The following is a 17,143-nucleotide window of genomic DNA, read 5'->3' on the forward strand; positions in this document are numbered from 1 at the left end:
TCTTCATGTGAGTCAGTGTGGGTGCCACTTCCTAATAAAGGATTTGCAGTTATCAGTGGCTGGCCTGGAGAAACTTCTACGGACTGTTAATCAACATGTCAATTATCAGCAATGCTAAGTGCTAGTTTCAGTTATGCAAACGAGCTTTCTTTTACCGGCTCTTTGTTCATCTCTTGCTCTGAATTTTGATGTAGCTTGGCTCTTTGATTACAAAAGGCCTTTCTCACTGGTAGGACTCAACCTCCTCCCCCATCCCCTTGTAAATGTGTGTGGAGGGGGGGACTTGACAAGAGTGCTTTGTGTGAATGTGCACTTTTGTTTCCTGTGGCCATCTCTCTATTCTGCCTGTTTTGTAAAAAGTTCTTTCTCCTCCCAGGGCCATTGATCTGCTGGGATTCCCCCACCTAAAGGAATCCCTGGGTTTTCTTGGGGGCGGGGGGGGGGGGTGTTGTTCCAGATGCGCTGTGGAAAGGGCTGGATGCTTAAATTTCCAGCCCTTCCTTCCTTGTCTGTCTTGATGTCATATGGGAGCTGTTTGCAGTCTGTAAAGGGTTTTGAACATCCATTTGCAGGGACCAATGGATTATAGTTGTTGGATGGCTTCTACAGGAGTTCACCACAGTGCGCACTGTTGAAGATACTATACTGCCTTTGTGTTTTCCATATTCTGCTTTGATTGTATGTGTCTATTGAGGCACTACAAACTCATCATGTTATGGCAGGGGTATTATCAGCATGCTTCTCTGTGATTGGTAGAGAATCAGTATGGAATCCAGCGATGTTGCTCTCTTGCTTCAATTTTTTAAAGGTTTCCTTTGCTGAAACAGCCTTGGATACTAGTGTGTGGTCTGCCAGCACAACAGGACCATGGGATTACACTGTTTGCCACTATGATATAGCAGCTGTCTGTTTGAATTCCATAATCCAACGTATAGTCTGGGCTCTGCTAGACCCCTGGCTAATAACATTAATTATAAAGTTTGAGCTGTCTTTAAGAAAATATTAGGGCTATTCTTTAACTTTTATCTCTTTCCCTCTAGGATGCGAGAGGTAGATTTGGGCTGCGGGAAGGCCTTGTTAGTTAAAGAAAATGGGGAATTTTATGCCTTGGGCCACAAATGTCCTCATTATGGTGCCCCATTGGTGAAAGGTTAGTGTCTTCTCTCCAGAAAATAATACATGTTCAAGTTCAGTAATTCTCTTGATGTTTTTTTTTTAAAATCTGCAAGAATGATGCTGAGACACTTTGAGGAGTTGTAGTATCTGTTGCTGTTTTGGGGTGACACGATTGCTCCTAGATTCTTATGAGACTATAGAATGTGGGCATCAAAGGGTAGGAGGAAGGGTCATCTTGATCCAAATTAGGAAAAGAGGGGGGAAAGTCAGCTGGAAGCCATCCAAGTAGGAAAACTGAAGAGGTTGGAGAGGAAAGAGAAGTGTTATAAAAAAGACCTGAAAGCACAAAAAAGAAGATAAAGAAGAGAGGAGTGGCTAGGTAGGATATCTGAAGGAAAATTAGGTGTGGAGAAGCAGAAGTGACTGACCAAAAGGATCTTCCTGTGACACAAACTGTCTACTACCCATCTAATGATGGGCTGGTTCTTCAGTAAGGCTGACAGAGATGGTCATTAACACCCCACTTCTCCATCTTCACTGCATCCGCCTCCCACTCAGAAGCGAGAGTAGGTAATCTTCCTTGCCTCTTTGTTTCCCAGGTCTCTCTAAAAACAGCAGATTCCTTCTTTCATGAGAGTTCAACAACCCATTTGGTTGCCCTTGTAACTCTGACTGTAAAATCAGCCCTATCCTGTTCGATAAGGCTTTTCCCAGCCTGGGTATCTCCTCAGAGCTGGTCAGTCATCATGACTGTCATGCCCCATCTGCCCCTCATCCCCCACAGCCCTCATAACAGGTGAGAGGAATGTAACGATGAGGTATTTCACACAGATTTTCTCACAGTTTGGGTGCCAAACTGCAGTGATGTTTCTACAGTCTTCACCAGGACATTGTTGTCCATGTGTCTCTGCGGTTTCCCCAAACTACCTTTTTAGAGAAAGAATGGAGAGAAAACAGGGAAGCCATAGAAGGACAACAAATGGGCTCGGGTCATGAGGGAGAAAACTGCTGCCCAGTTTGGCACCCCACCATGGGAGAATCTCTTTGTGCAAGATCTTGTGATCTCAGGAAGCCCTACTGGGCATGGACAAAGAGGATTAGCTATTCTGGCTCCCAGGAGAAGGCAGGTGCTCCATGGGCAGAGGTGGCAGTGGCTGGCATCTGCAGGCACCATGGATTGACCTGGCACTGATAACTGCCACATTGTTTGTTTGCTTAATTGTAGTATCCTTTCTTGTTGAGACTTAAGGCAGATTACAGAATTAGAAAACAATCCAGTAAAAAAACAGGATAATAAATGCAGTAATACTGGATTACAAAGTTAAAGAACAAAGTAGTAAAAACAGGCCAGTAAATGTGGGGATGAGGGTGCATGTATTTTGTGGTTTTGTTTGTTGATTGTTGTAATTGTTAATTAATTGATTAAATCCATAGTGTAAATAAATAAACTGTTCAAGCACCCACAGTCTGCCTCTCTCACAGATTTTGGAGTTGTAAATCTCGGCTTCCATTTTTTAAAATAAGCAAGTTTCTAGTCCCTGTGACTGCTAAGAGATGTCTGAACATATGTTGGCAACATCTGCAGAAATTTCCAGCATTAGGGGCAGGGTTTTAATGCTGAGTCTCTTGCCTCTCCCACATTAACAAAGCAATAATAAATTATGTAAAATTATATATAGATAAATGCACACATTTGCTTACTTTGGCTGGCCTGCACATTACAGAATTTGGTTTTCCTTGGAACCGAATGTGGATTGTCATTGAGCAGACTTTTAATTTTTCTAGCACAGCATATATATGGTCTTTGTGATAACAGGTTATCCCTAAAATGGTAACCCACCCATGAGATAAAAGCACTTAACAATTATGGGGGCTGGATGCAACAAGCTTCTCTAAATGTACTTGGGCACGAATGACTAATGACTGATGACTCAATTAAAGACTAGACAATTAATTACCTAGAAGTTCTTTTAATTAGATGAGAGTTAATGATAATTTTCTGCTCTGTTAGGCGCTCTCAGTTATTAATTTAAAAAATTGAGTGATGAGGCCCAAACCTTTATGATTTCGAACTGGCAAGCGGCTGAGGCAGTACAAAGGAATAACTTTCCTTATTGTTTGTCAAAAACTTCTCTACAGGGGTTTTGTCCAAAGGACGGGTACGTTGTCCCTGGCATGGGGCTTGCTTTAATATTGGCACGGGGGATATAGAAGACTTTCCTGGATTGGACAGTTTGCCAAAGTTTCAGGTAAGATCTCCAGATTTAAACTACCAAGTGAGCAAAGCATGTATCGACAGACTCCAAACAGGATAATATCCTGGTTGTGCATGCAGTGGAAATCTTCAGCTTCATTTTTTGGCAGCCCTTGGGTGAGGCACTTTCAGTGGGGCCCCTATAACTTGGAAGATTTATAATTAATAAATGCTCATTTTAAGAATAGGGGAAACAAATTAAATGACTAGCAGTGCAATCCTAAGCAGAGTTACACTATAGAAATCAATGGACTTAGACTAGAGAAACTGTGCTTAGAATTGCACTGTTTTTTTTAAAATCAATTTCTAATTGTAGGTGAAGATTGAGAAAGAGAAAGTGTACATTCGAGCAAGCAAACAGGTAAGACCATAATTCAGATCTGGGAGCTGGTAGCAGGAATTCTGCAGCACGGCTAAAAATGTTTACTCAAAAAGAAATCCCATTGATAACAGGAGGACATAATTCTAAGGAAGTATACATAACGGTTACATCCCTAGCTGTAGTGTATGAACAGGTAATATATCTATCTATCGGGCCACATCTCTTCTTAATTTAGAAGTCATGTAAAGACCATCCTTCTTTGTCTTGCATTTGGACAAGATTTATGGTTATGACAGTTATTTCTTTTCTTTATCTTGGTTTTTATGTTCTGAATGCAGGATATGTTTGTTCTTGTCATTTTTAATCTGAGATCATTTATGCTGTGTTTCCTGCTGCTGGTGTTTTATGCTTTCAACATTTTTGTCACAATATGACTATGAGAGTTTTCCTCAAAGGTGTTACATAAATGAATGCCAAGCAGCCCCAAGGAACGGAGGGAGGGAGGCGGGTGATATCACAGGCATGCTCTCCACAGCCTTCTTTCTCCCAATTCAAATTGATTGTGCTAGAAATTTGCAGAAAGTATTTTTCTGAGTTCATGTTGGGAAGCAAAAAATTGTATGAAATGTGGTGAGGGTGTTTTTGGACTATTCACATGGCTCTAAAAATGTTAAATCTGTCAGGATATTTGAGAAGAAGCCATGGGTCTACCCACTGCAATGCCCTTGAGTACAACCCTAAGGGGTTGTGAATTCCAGCTTCAGTATGTGACACTTTAGATATGATGGAATGGAACGAAGGCACATTATGAAAAGGAGAAAAATCAGCGAGGAAGCATATTTGTAGGACAATTTACTGGCCAAAGAAGCTGGGTTTGTTCTGGGGATAGCCCTACCTTAAATCTAGAGTCTACGGCCCTATCATGCAGCATAGCAGGGTGCTGTATTACTTGGTGAGAGGGGGCTCGTCATTTGGTTTTTCCACCTCAGGCACCAAAACATCTTGGCCTTGTGAGGTGTCAGAGCAGTTTAAGTGTTGAAAGAAGGTTGATGTGGTCTTCTGAATGGCTTCCAGGCTCTTCAGACGCAAAGACGGACCAAAGTGATGGCCAAGTGCATCTCCCTGAGCAACTACAACATCAGCAGCACAAATGTACTCATCATTGGGGCAGGTATGATGATTTAGCAAGTATTAGCAAGATGGCCGTACTGCCAGGCTGGGTGGGTGTGGCCTTTCTGAAGATATATCAAAGGAACATCAGTGTATGGCTCATTCCAGTATGGGATTGTTTTAAAATGGAGAAACTCTCTGATCAGTTGGCACAGATAGAACACCCCAGTCACAAATCTTTCTTTATGGAACAATGGTTTTCAGTGGTAGATTACATCACCAAAAATAAATGTTATGATACCTTGTTTTACTTATAAATGTTCTTTTTCTTAAATTTTAATTTCCATTTCTCTGTATATATACTGATTTTTTCTTTCTTTAAACTCTAACCAACTTAATGTGCAATAGTTGTATTTGATAAGTCAACACCAGATATTGTTGTTAAACCACTTTTACCCTTTGATTCTTGTTAAAAATCTATTACAACCACACTTAAATAAAGTATTTAAAAAAGGAACATCAGTGTACAAAAACCAAAGCACAGATGCTGAAAAACTGTGACTCTCTCCTATCTATGCACACACACTTCAGTAGAATGATATAAATGTACATGCTCAGATAAAATAATTTCATATATAAGCATTATAGTGACTATACCTGAAAGGAAGGCTAGGTTTCTCCCCCACCATAAAAAAGAGGCAGGGGGGGCATCTTAAATTTACATACAAGTTACAGTTACATACAATAATTTTTAAAAGCCTTTTGTGTATAATCTTTGCTGGGTGTGTGTGTCTTGCGTCTTCTTTCTTTCAGATATACTTTCTACTAAGTATCATTTTTAAGGAGAAGCCTATTCTTCAAATGATGTTTGTAATAGTATCAAGTTTGTAAGGCAACACTGAAAGGCAAATCTAAGCTTATATGCTTCATTTCTTCCATAGGTCCTGCTGGACTGGTTTGTGCCGAAACGTTACGGCAAGAAGGTTTCTCAGACAGAATTGTAATGTGCACAATGGACAGACACTTGCCCTATGACAGGCCCAAACTAAGTAAGGTTTGTATTGTCTGGCATGTTTTCTGTTCCCTGGGCTGAGGGATAGGCATAGCATGTGCTGGCATGGATTGTAATATCAAGTTGAAAACAGTGTGGCCATCTTGCTTGTTGCTTTTTAAAGAGGATATTTGTCCTGGTTTTTATGAGGTTCCATGAAAGGCAGGTTTCCATCTGGAAAGGCAGGGGGGCAGGGAGGTTCTCCTTACAAACCAACCTTGCTTCTCTGATTACCTTAGCTCATACCAAAAATAACCAAACCTAAACAATGGGGATTGCTTATTTATTTGCTTATGTAATGCCTTTATATGTCCCCTTTCTGTCAAAAGAACCCAAGGGAGTTACAATTTAGCATTTGAAAGCAAAATAATAAACATTAGAAATTGTTTCAGGCTTTTGTCTGCCTTCTCAGGAGTTGATTATATGAATCCTGGCCTATCTCTCTTGTCTTCCCCACAGGACACCGGCCTTTCAGTAGCCTGGGGAAGGTGGGGGAGGGGCTACCTCAGCTGGTTTCTTTCAGGCCATTGGTGATCTCTTCAGAAGCTGATGGCAAGAACTCCCTGGCCTGAGCTTCTGCTTGCTTAGAATTAGAATGCATGCTTTTCCTGTTTCTAGAAGAGTTTAAATATTTCTTTGCCCTTCTACTGTTCAATGGCTGAGGACAAAAATGGCTTTTCATTTCAGTCAATGGATTGCCACCCAGATCAGATCGCTTTGAGACCCAAAGAATTCTTCCGTATGTATGACATTGAAGTCCTGACAGAAATGCAGGTAAATATGTAGGCAGGGGCCAGAGGGCAGACACAGTAGCAGGTTAGAACAGGAGATTCTCAGCTTTGTTTCTCAGTATTTCTACTCAGTTGTCTTAATACAGACTAAACCATTTCCCAGATTCTGGTGTTCTAGCCAGTGTGTGCAATGAATAAATAGACAGGCACATTTTAAAACTATCATTTGCTGAATGTATAAGTTGTAGCACAATAGGGCCAGAGCTTGGAAGAAACAACAAAGGGCATTGCAAGAGGCCTAAGTGGGGTGGTCAAGGCTGAAAGAGAGATGGAGGAACTAACAAGGAAGTTGGGGTGGAAAAGTCTTTGGAAGGACTACAGATGATGTATAGAGCAGATTAGGTCAGAATGACAGTTGCTCCTGCAAAGTCCCAAGCCTGACCTGAAAGAATTTGTGGTCAGGCCAGTCTAGGAGAAAGCAGACATGGCAGAGCTTTGCTGGAACCAGGGAGGGCTTCAGCCTTCTCACTGCAGTTTAGAAAATCTCTGGTTTGCATCCTCCTGACTCCTCCCAACAGTTTCTGGTGTGCTGGATTGCAAATGCCCAGCATTAACAGGCCAGATGAGAAGTTGGGTTGTGCCATTCCTCTTGTCTCTGAACAAAGAAGAGACGAAAAATGATAGTTTGGGGTTTTTTTCCTCCAGAGAGCTAAAGGTGGACGAGATAGTTGTCTTTGGTGCACCCGTTGGTTTCTTCTCTCTCACTGTTATGGGTTTTGCAGGCTTTTGAAATAGTGCGCAACCTGCCAAATGGACAACAGTGAGATGAATGCCTTCTAACCATGTGCAATGATGCCTTCCTTGTACCACCTGCTGCCATACAGTACTTTGGAAAAACTGTTGCCAGCCTCCTACCTAACAGGATCAGCATGCATAGCGCAATCTGTGCTTAACCAGAGATGCTGACACCAAACTTCTGCTCTAGGAAGTACCTCTGTGGTAATGGTCTGGTTACTGGAGGAAATGTTGTGTTGAATCACACGCTCATGTTAACAGCTGACTGACAGCTAATATGGCAGCCAGTACAAGGTTCTAATTTGCCCTTTCTTAATGTTTAGTTAAAGCAGATTATAGGATGTGGCATCATTGCAGTTCAGCTTTTCTGGAAGCCAGTGAAATGGAGCAGAGGCAGGGAGGAGTGATAGGGAGTATCATCCACACACAATTTGACCTGGAATGTAACCTTTTTAAAGGTTCCTTTTAATGATCTTTAGCAATTGTTGCAGGTTGTGGCTGTAGATATCAAGAACAAGACTGCCGTCTTCAAGGATGGATTTAAGATGGAGTATAACAAACTATTGCTTGCCACTGGAAGCACGTAAGTGCTCAGCGGAGTTCATTGTGCCCCCTGGCCTATTATTTCATACATAAAGGAGCTTGGAGGGAACTAATGGGTTGTGTGGCTGATGCCATAATATGTCGATAATGACGGTGCTGTTTTTTTATCATGATTCCACGAACACCTTTAGTTGGTTTCATGCAGGCAACATAGCATGGGGCCAGTTCTCATGTTACAAAGTGTCTGCCTCAGATCCTGTCAACAGACGTGCTTTGGGATTTCCATGCTTGGAATTTAATTCTCATGCATGCATGGGCCCGATTCAGATTGAAACCACAGTGCACAGAGGAGGTTTAAGCCTCCTTCCCATGTCATTTTCCCTGGGGGGCTGCTCCAACTGGGGAAATTTATATGTAGCCCATCAATATAGTCAGGCTTCCCCAGTGGAGCAAACCGCTGCTTCTGGGACCATTTTAGGTTGTGAAAATGGCACAAGGGGAATGCTGAAGTCCCCTCTCTCTGCTCTCCATGGTCCTGCTCCAAATCTGGGAATGACATTTCAAGCACAGAATTCCCAGATCACATCTGCCAGCAGGATACATCAGGACAAAAGGACTCTGTAGCATGAGAGCTGGCTCTCTCTAGCTTAGTGCCAAAATAGAGAGAGCAGAAATCATAACCCTTTTCCAGTCTGCAGAAACAAAGTAAGTGCCTACACAGCTGTGATTTGGATTGGGACCACATGGGAAGGGAGGATTTAACCCTTCAACCCCTGGTCAGTCTTACTAGCCAAAAAACAGATGTGCCACACTGTTGTTAGCATTTAAAATGTTTTTAAAAATGTGTCCTAAAACTTGTCTTCCCCCCCATAAAACTACTCATAACAGCAAAAGAGGCCTGATTAGAAATACCAAGCAAGGCTTGAAGAGTTAAATTCCCTCTTCACTTTCGGTGCGGCCCTGTTCAAATCATGGTTACTTGTGTGTGAGAAAGCAATTTGTATTTTACAGGCTGCCAGAGATCACAGCAGTTGGACTGGGGCTAAAGAGATGTAGGGCTTCTGCATATCAAAAGTTTGTTCAATGTCAGGCTGACCAGCCTTGGGGAAGTCAGACTACCCTATCAGTAGAATGAGACTAATAAAGGCAAAAACTATGGGAAGCTGAGCTTTTGTTCAAGTGAGGAATTTAGTACTTGATGCAGGTTTGATGGTGAGACTCAAAAGGGCGATGAAAAGGATGTGCCTCCTTGTTTCTCCTTGTTATGTTGGTTAGTATCCTCGACATACTGTATTCTTTAACTGGGCAAAATATTCAGCATATGGTTGTTGGGGGTTTTCCGGGCTGTATTGCCGTGGTCTTGGCATTGTAGTTCCTGACGTTTCGCCAGCAGCTGTGGCTGGCATCTTCAGAGGTGTAGCACCAAAAGACAGCGATCTCTCAGTGTCAGATCGCTGTCTTTTGGTGCTACACCTCTGAAGATGCCAGCCACAGCTGCTGGCGAAACGTCAGGAACTACAATGCCAAGACCACGGCAATACAGCCCGGAAAACCCCCAACAACCATCGTTCTCCGGCCGTGAAAGCCTTCGACAATATTCAGCATATGTTTGACATTTGGCATCAGTTTCTGACATCCAGTGATGCTGTGTCCATAAACAACCTTGGACAGCATCTGACAGCTGATGTGAAGTAGCAGTTAATTGAATAACATCTGACATATGGCAAGCAGTATTTGATATTATCTGATAGTTGACTTGCAATAAAATGTGTTAAATTGTATACCTGCTTTACCCATTCACTGAATGAATCCAAACAGACAAATTGGTGTTAATGTGTAAAACATCAGCTTTTGACTCAAACATTAAACTGTGGATTCGAACATTTACATCATCCAAGTTTTGCAAAATTCTGTTTCACCACAGTTTTGCTCTGAATTTGTGTCTTTTCAGACCCAAGAGTCTTAACTGTAAAGGCAAAGAAGTGGAAAATGTTTTTAATGTCTGGACTCTGGAAGATGCCAACCGAGTGGTAAAGTTGGCCACCAGCAAGAATGCAGTCGTTGTGGGTGCTTCTTTCCTAGGTGAGTATTTTTGCACAGAAGGAAAATTAAAGATTCTGGGGACAGGCTGTGCCCTCCCAGCCTTTCCCTGATTCCCCCCCCCCCAGTTTTTCTTCAACATGTTCTGAATTCCAGCAGAAATAAATGTGATGGGGAAACCCTGAGCTGTGTAGGAGAGGGTTGTCCTGTTCTCTCCCTTATTTTTATTTCTGGTCACTTTGCTTCAGTTAAACAGTCTTTATATAGTTAATGAGTGACACCAGCAGAACATTTCCATGAGGGACAAAGTAAGGTGGTTTCTCAAGCAGTACATGTGAGATACCACTCAAGGTGACAGAAGGGGAGACGGAAGGATTGTCTGTCCCCTTACGCGCTTGTATTCCAGCTGTGCTCAATAGATCTTCGTGTACTAAGCATACCCATCCCCCAGGCTACACTTGCCTGCAACCTATTCTGATGCTTTCTCCATTTCTACCCCTCAGCTGTGGAACAAACTTCCTTTTGAGGTCTGACAGAGCCCCCCATTTGTTGACTTTTAAGAGGGCTATTAAAAGTTTTTTTAAACAAAAATCAAGACATTTATCCATATGATTTCTTTTTAGGAATAACCAATGCCTGGGCAGCTGCTATTTTTAAAATTTCTTTAATATGATACTTTCATAATATATTTTTATTGAAATTATTGTTAGCTAGAAATATTTTACAATAGATAAAACCTAATAAGATTAAAAACAAAACACAGGTTTAACTTGAGGAGTATAACCCACAAGTATTTCTCCTGCAGAAGCTTCATGGAAATAGGTGAGAGATGTACAAGTTCATGTTGGGGTTAACACAGGAAAATTTCCCCATGAATTGCACTCTGTTGCTTGGTCAGCGCTTAAGGGAGCTGAAATTCCGCTGGCTGCTTTTGCACCTGATCCATCCAGTCCTTAAAATTTAAATAAGGGTTGGAATTCACATGAGAATTCAAATGTTGCTCTGACTCATCAGGAGTTCTGTTTTCCAGGGATGGAGGTTGCGGCTTACCTGACTGAGAAGGCCCATTCTGTCTCGGTGGTAGAGCTAGAAGAAATCCCTTTCAAGAAGTTCTTTGGGGAGAAGGTTGGGCGAGCCATCATGAAAGTAATTACCGCTGTGTAATTATGTCTTCTGAGAAAAATTCTGGGGTTTGATTAGCCCTTCAACAACATTCTCACTGGGCCAGTTCAATGTTGTCCTTCCTTTTCTCTTTTTCTTGCTCAGATGTTTGAAAACAATCGGGTGAAATTCTATATGCAGACTGAAGTATCAGAACTGAGGGAACAGGATGGCAAGGTACCATGTCCGTGACAGTTTCTGTGGATAGCAGCAGACTGGTGCAGTGTGCACTCAGTTATGGCAACTGTCATTTTTAAAACTCCAGAGCACTTAGAGAATAGGCATTCACTGTGTTCCTGTCAGTTGAGGCTGATGGGAAAATTGTGATGCAGCTTGCATGTGTGGTGCAGTGGAGCCAGTTTGGAGTAGTCGTCAGGGCTTTTTTTCAGCAGGAACGCGGTGGAACAGAGTTCCGGAAGCTCTTGAAAATGGTCACATGTTCGGTGGCCCCACCCCCTGATCTCCAGACAGAGGGGAGTTTAGGTTGCCCTCCGCGCCACTTGGTGTGGAGGGCAATCTAAACTCTCCTCTGTCTGGAGATCAGGGAGTGGGGCCACCAGCCATGTGACCATTTTCTCCGAGGGCAACTCACTGAGTTCCACCACCTCTTTTCCCAGAAAAAAAGCCCTAGTAGTCGTTAAGAGCGCGGGACTCTAATCTGGAGAGCCAGGTTTGATTCCCCGCTCCTCCACTTAAAGCCAGCTGGGTGACCTTGGGTCAGTCACAACTCTTCGGAGCTCTCTCAGCCCCACCCACCTCACAGGGTGATTGTTGTGGGGATAATAATGACATACTTCGTAAACCGCTCTGAGTGGGCATTAAGTTGTCCTGAAGAGCGGTATATACATTGAATGTAGTTCTTGTTGTTATTATTGGGATGTGTGCAGTTTTCCTTACCATATATTGTCCAGCATAGAGTAGGAAAAAGACCACCAGTTTGGTCATTGCCACAGTTGTTCACTTGAGACTGTTATTTTGGTACACTGTGCATGAATGCTGAACACCTAAAGGTGCCGTGGAGGGTGGACCAGGGACGCTAGCAGACACCAGAAGCAGGAATTGTGGAGATGAGCGAGGGGAGGTTCTTTGGTTCTGCTGTGGCCTGTAAGGCTTATTATTCCAAGGGCAGGACCTCAGACCATGACTGGGGCTTCCACTGCTTCAAATGGTACTGCCTATAGGCCAGGCCCAATTGGTATGTAACAACTATTTTGTGACTTCACAGCATGGTGAGCTCAACTTTTGTTAAAGAAAAAGGTTTGGATGTTACATGCCCTTTAATTTGCTAAGGGTTTTTTTTTCTTTTTTCCTTAAAGCTAAAGGAAGTTGTGCTGAAGAGCGGCAAGGTTCTCCGTGCTGATGTCTGTGTCATAGGCATTGGTAGGTTTCTGTGTTCACTGCACAGCTGTACTGCTGTTGGGATTGTTCTTGAAGGGATTTTAGGGGGCTATCCATAGGTGGTATATCGCTCACCTCTTTCAGCAAATTCTGGAACTTGAATGCATGGGCCTGTAATCTCAGGTTACTTTCTAAGAAGCATTTTAATGAAAATTCATGATGTGTTTGGCCACCATGATTCATGAGAGAGCCAGTTTGGTGTAGTGCTTAACAGTGGCAGGACTCTTATCTGGACAACCAGGTTTCATTTCCCACTCCTCTGCTTGAAACCAGCTGGGTGACCTTGGGACAGTTACAGCTTCTTGGAGCTTTCTCAGTCCTACTCACCTCACAGGGTGATTATCATGAGGATAATAATAACACACTTTGTAAACTGCACTGAGTGGGTGTTAAGTTGTCCTAAGGGTGGTATATAAATTGAATGTTATTAAAATTGCAAAGGTAATCCAATCCGATGTGAAGTTTCCCAGCTAGATATGCTTACAAGATAACTTATAAACGTGTTACATTGGAGTTGATCCCTAAAATGGGGTCTTTGGGCCAGGGTGGCTTCTGAATCAACTACAGAATTTCCTTTTTTTCCGGGCAGGTGCAACTCCAGCGACAGGCTTCCTGAAGCAGAGTGGAATTAACTTGGATTCCAAAGGCTTCATTGTTGTAAATAAGGTAAATCCAGCGAATACATTCAGTTGGGGAAAGCGAAACCAACAGAAAAGAGGTGCTGGGTGGGTAGAACTGAAGGCACCTGCTCTGTGGAAGAGCAGGAGCAAAACCATAATTAGTCAGGTCAATGTGGGCAAATAAGAGTACAATGCCCTGGGCGTGATCTCAAGACACAAGGATAACTTTGCTGAAACCATGCAGGTGTGGTTGTGCTCTGTGCCTAAGCAGAAGACCCTCTGCACTGCTTTATGCTCCCTGAAGGAGGGAAAGGTGGAATATGAATGTGTGCTTGGGCTTTTCTGGTGTTACTTAATGTTAGTAGCAGAATGGAAGATTCCTTCATGATTTGTGATCAGCCATAGCCTATCACCTTTCTCAGCATCTTCCTGTTACTACCGGTGTTCATATGTGCAGAATGTGTTATAATGTCATCTCAGTTGAATGGGATCTTTTCTGTGCCTTCCAGATGATGCAGACTAACTTTCCGGGCATTTTTGCAGCTGGTGATGCTGTAGCATTTCCACTGGCCTTGCGGAATAACAAGAAGGTGAACATCCCTCATTGGCAGATGGCCCATATGCAGGGTGGGTACTGTTCTTGTCCTTTTCAAAACGCTGCCTTTAATAACAAAGTCCCTCCTCACCATCACTTACGGAATGAGAATGAAAGAGGCAGGGAGAAATGCCTTGATGATAATTGCTGTAGGTGATGATGATGATGATGATTGGCTAAGGCCAAACTAGATGCGATAGCAGCTGCCACGTTTCTTTCATCAGATATCTGCCGATCCATATATTGTGGAGGGTGGGTTCAGTTGAGAGACAGTAGGGAAGTTAGACAGGGAAGAGTGAGAGTTTAGCTCCACTTGCTTACAGTTGCTTACAGAAAACCAGTTTGGTGTAGTGGTTCAGAGTGCAGGACTCTAATCTGGAGAGCCGGGTTTGATTCCCCACTCCTCCACTTGAAGCCAGTTGAGTGACCTTAGGCTAGTCAGTTCTCTGGAGCTCTCTCAGCCCCACCCACCTCACAGGGTGTTTTCTTGGGGGGATAATAATGACATACTTTGTAAACCACTCTGAGTGGGCATTAAGTTGTCCTGAAGGGCGGTATATAAATTGAATGTTGTTGTTGTTGTTATTATTATTTAAAGAGCAGGGTTTCACTGGTGTAACTTTTCAGCTTTCAGTGGTGGCTCCCACCTGCTTTGTGTGTAGTGAGGGCTGCCCCTTCCCTGGCTCCAGTGGTGGGGCAGACACAGAGGGGAAGCTTTACGGGGGGGGCAATAACTCTATGGCCCCATCCTGGTCTTTTCCCAAGGGTCCCAGAATCATTAAGACTACCCTGTGCCCCATTATATATAATTACCCCATTAAATTACAGCCCTACTCCCTTTATAAAAATTCTCTCCTGAACATTTCTTTTTTAATTTGTTGTATGATGTCTTTCTGTGTAGTGGTGGTGGTGGATCTGAAATTTTACCTGAGGTACTAAACATTTTCTGGCACTAGCCCACCTGGAAATTGCTTCCAAAGCTAAGGTCCAGCCTTGGAACAAGTCATAACAATTGAGACAATTGTGCCTTTGAGAATATGCAGAATGTGTTCATCTTGCCATTGAATAACCTTAGCTGGCACCCACACATTTTGGGCTAGAAGAAAGGGTTCCTACATGAGAGCGCTTTTTTAAAATTAGCTTGGTTTAAGGTATAGTATTTTGGTGACAGATGAAAGTGTAATACACCAAGCAATCTATCACATGTTTATCCTGCCCTTTCTTTATGGAGCTAGGAGTTGTATACCGTCACAACAGCTCTATGAGGAAGATTAGATTAAGACAGTGATTGGCCTATGGTTATCCAGCAAGCTTCATGCTTAAGCAGAGATTTTAGCCTAATTCAAACACCCACTGCATTAGACTGATGTTATCAGAAGAACTGTTGACTTCACCCAAGTGCAGCTTGCCTTGTTAAAACTCATGGTATTTGTTTTGAAACATCAGCTTCCTTTGAACAGATGAATTGCCGAGATTGTTAATCAATAGTTGTGTTGTGATAGCTAAATGGAACCTCCACATTTAGAGATGGTATGTTTCTGAGTACCAGATGAAGAAGACGACTGTGAGCAGGGGCTGCAGTCTTTGCACCTGACTTCCAATTTTCCCCAAAGCACCCGGCTGGTTAGTGTTGGAAACTGCCTTCTGCCCTGGATAGGCTTTGTCTCATGTGACATGACATCTCTTGTCTCTTTATGCTGTAGGTTAATGCTTCTGTTTTCCCCCACTTTCCAGGTCGCATAGCAGCTCTAAACATGTTGGCTCATGGGACAGAAATCAGCACAGTCCCCTATCTGTGGACAGCAATGTTTGGCAAAAGCATCCGCTATACAGGTGAGGACAGAAGTGCCCATATTTTCTTAACTAAAAGAGTGCACGGAGGAACATGCAAAAGCATAATTCTGTTGGAAGGTGAATGGGCCAGCTGCAGAACACACATGGCTATGTGCATTGAGGAATGTTTGGATAATCCTAAATGTGGAGTGTGTGCTGAGAGCATGTGGATGCTGCAGTTCCCTGGGAGTGCAGAAAAATCTCAGAATGAAGTTTTAAGAGAGCATCACTGTTAAGATATACTTGAAAAGATTCTAAGCAATGCTGGCTAAAACCTCAGAAATCAAAGAGAGAGAATAAGATTTCCAGCTGTCAGAAGCAGGACTTCAGTGCTTTATGTAGCTCTTTAACCCTCCACAGGATTAGGAAAAAATCAGCATGAATTATGCAAAATTGTAAAATGGAAGAATGACTTGTGCAATTCAAGAGAGAGCATTATATTTGTATCATCTACACAGGTCACAGTTTGGCTGTTCTGGGCACACTTTACATTTGTTGTTGTGAAATACATACAGCCCTGGTGAGATCCTCCTATCTGTCTTTACATTTCTGTTCGTTTTTTCCAGGCCATGGAGAAGGATTTGATGATGTGATCATTCAAGGAGACTTAGATGAACTGAAATTTGTGGCTTTTTACACCAAGTAAGGGTCTTTCATCCTTTCTTGAGACTATTCCCATGCTAGAATCTCCACCTTTTGTTCATTCATTTCTAACAGAGAATCCACACAACATCAATGGCAATATGTTGCATTCCATTATTTCCCCTGGTATCCTCCAGTCCTTTTTCAGATCCCATTTTGCATAATTTGTTCTTGTTTTATTAATCATGATGAGGGCGCGGAGCTATGTAGGACACTGCAGATCTGCTGCTAGAAACACACACACACACATACAAGATCTGACAATGAAAGTTTGATTCAGAAATGCAAGAGCCAGATGTAGAAAAGCAGAAAGTAGTTCTTTAAGTTGGAATCATCAAAGAAAGGAGGAACACTGAGAGGGACAGTAGTCTTAAGAGACCTCAGGAGTTCATTGATTGTCCATATTGGACAACCTGGCACTATAGTTGCTTTCTAAGTTTTAAAAGAGCCACGTTTAAAATATTTATATCCCATTCTCTTTTTAGAACTATATGTTTAAGGTGGATTTTCAGAGGGTTTTGTGTATCTTTGTTGAAAAGAGGGAAACATTTCTCTGAAAAATAGCTGGCCCATCACTGTAAGATGTGTTCTGGGTCATGCTTTTAGTTCATGCAGATGAATAGGCTTGGCCAATGTCTTGGGCATGCATAAACTGTGTGTCCCTTGGAATGTGTGTCCCTAGAATCCTCTGGGACACACTGGGGTTTCTTCTACACAGATGATTTGCTCTGCCTTCGCTTCTTTACCGCTGCATTGTTTTCAGGAATTCCCACGTAATAGCATCCTTTTTTTGCCTCGCTTCCATAGTTGTCCCCTGCTTTGCTGTGGTCTTTCCCAAACCTGCTTTTCAAAGTGCAATTTTTTTGGGTGGGGGGGATTTCATGGTGGTGGGGAAATCACAATTAAAGTGCTTTTGCAGCTATAAGGAGAGG

General features: G+C 42.6%; 1 protein-coding gene across 1 annotated transcript in view; it reads left to right on the top strand.

Moving 5' to 3' along the window:
- The window catches only part of AIFM3 (apoptosis inducing factor mitochondria associated 3), a 58,568-nt gene that overhangs the window by 32,046 nt on the left and 9,379 nt on the right, over positions 1-17,143 (top strand). The window contains exons 6-20 of the mRNA XM_054995787.1: positions 1,041-1,150; positions 3,256-3,365; positions 3,687-3,731; positions 4,767-4,863; positions 5,744-5,856; positions 6,541-6,627; positions 7,871-7,962; positions 9,874-10,004; positions 10,993-11,108; positions 11,229-11,300; positions 12,440-12,503; positions 13,111-13,187; positions 13,651-13,768; positions 15,471-15,569; positions 16,136-16,211. Of these exons, the coding sequence (XP_054851762.1) occupies positions 1,041-1,150; positions 3,256-3,365; positions 3,687-3,731; positions 4,767-4,863; positions 5,744-5,856; positions 6,541-6,627; positions 7,871-7,962; positions 9,874-10,004; positions 10,993-11,108; positions 11,229-11,300; positions 12,440-12,503; positions 13,111-13,187; positions 13,651-13,768; positions 15,471-15,569; positions 16,136-16,211 (1,407 nt within the window). The remainder of the gene's footprint in view (positions 1-1,040; positions 1,151-3,255; positions 3,366-3,686; positions 3,732-4,766; positions 4,864-5,743; positions 5,857-6,540; positions 6,628-7,870; positions 7,963-9,873; positions 10,005-10,992; positions 11,109-11,228; positions 11,301-12,439; positions 12,504-13,110; positions 13,188-13,650; positions 13,769-15,470; positions 15,570-16,135; positions 16,212-17,143) is intronic.

The sequence above is a fragment of the Eublepharis macularius genome, chromosome 13 (assembly GCF_028583425.1).
Source record: "Eublepharis macularius isolate TG4126 chromosome 13, MPM_Emac_v1.0, whole genome shotgun sequence".
Classification (NCBI taxonomy): Eukaryota; Metazoa; Chordata; class Lepidosauria; order Squamata; family Eublepharidae; genus Eublepharis; species Eublepharis macularius.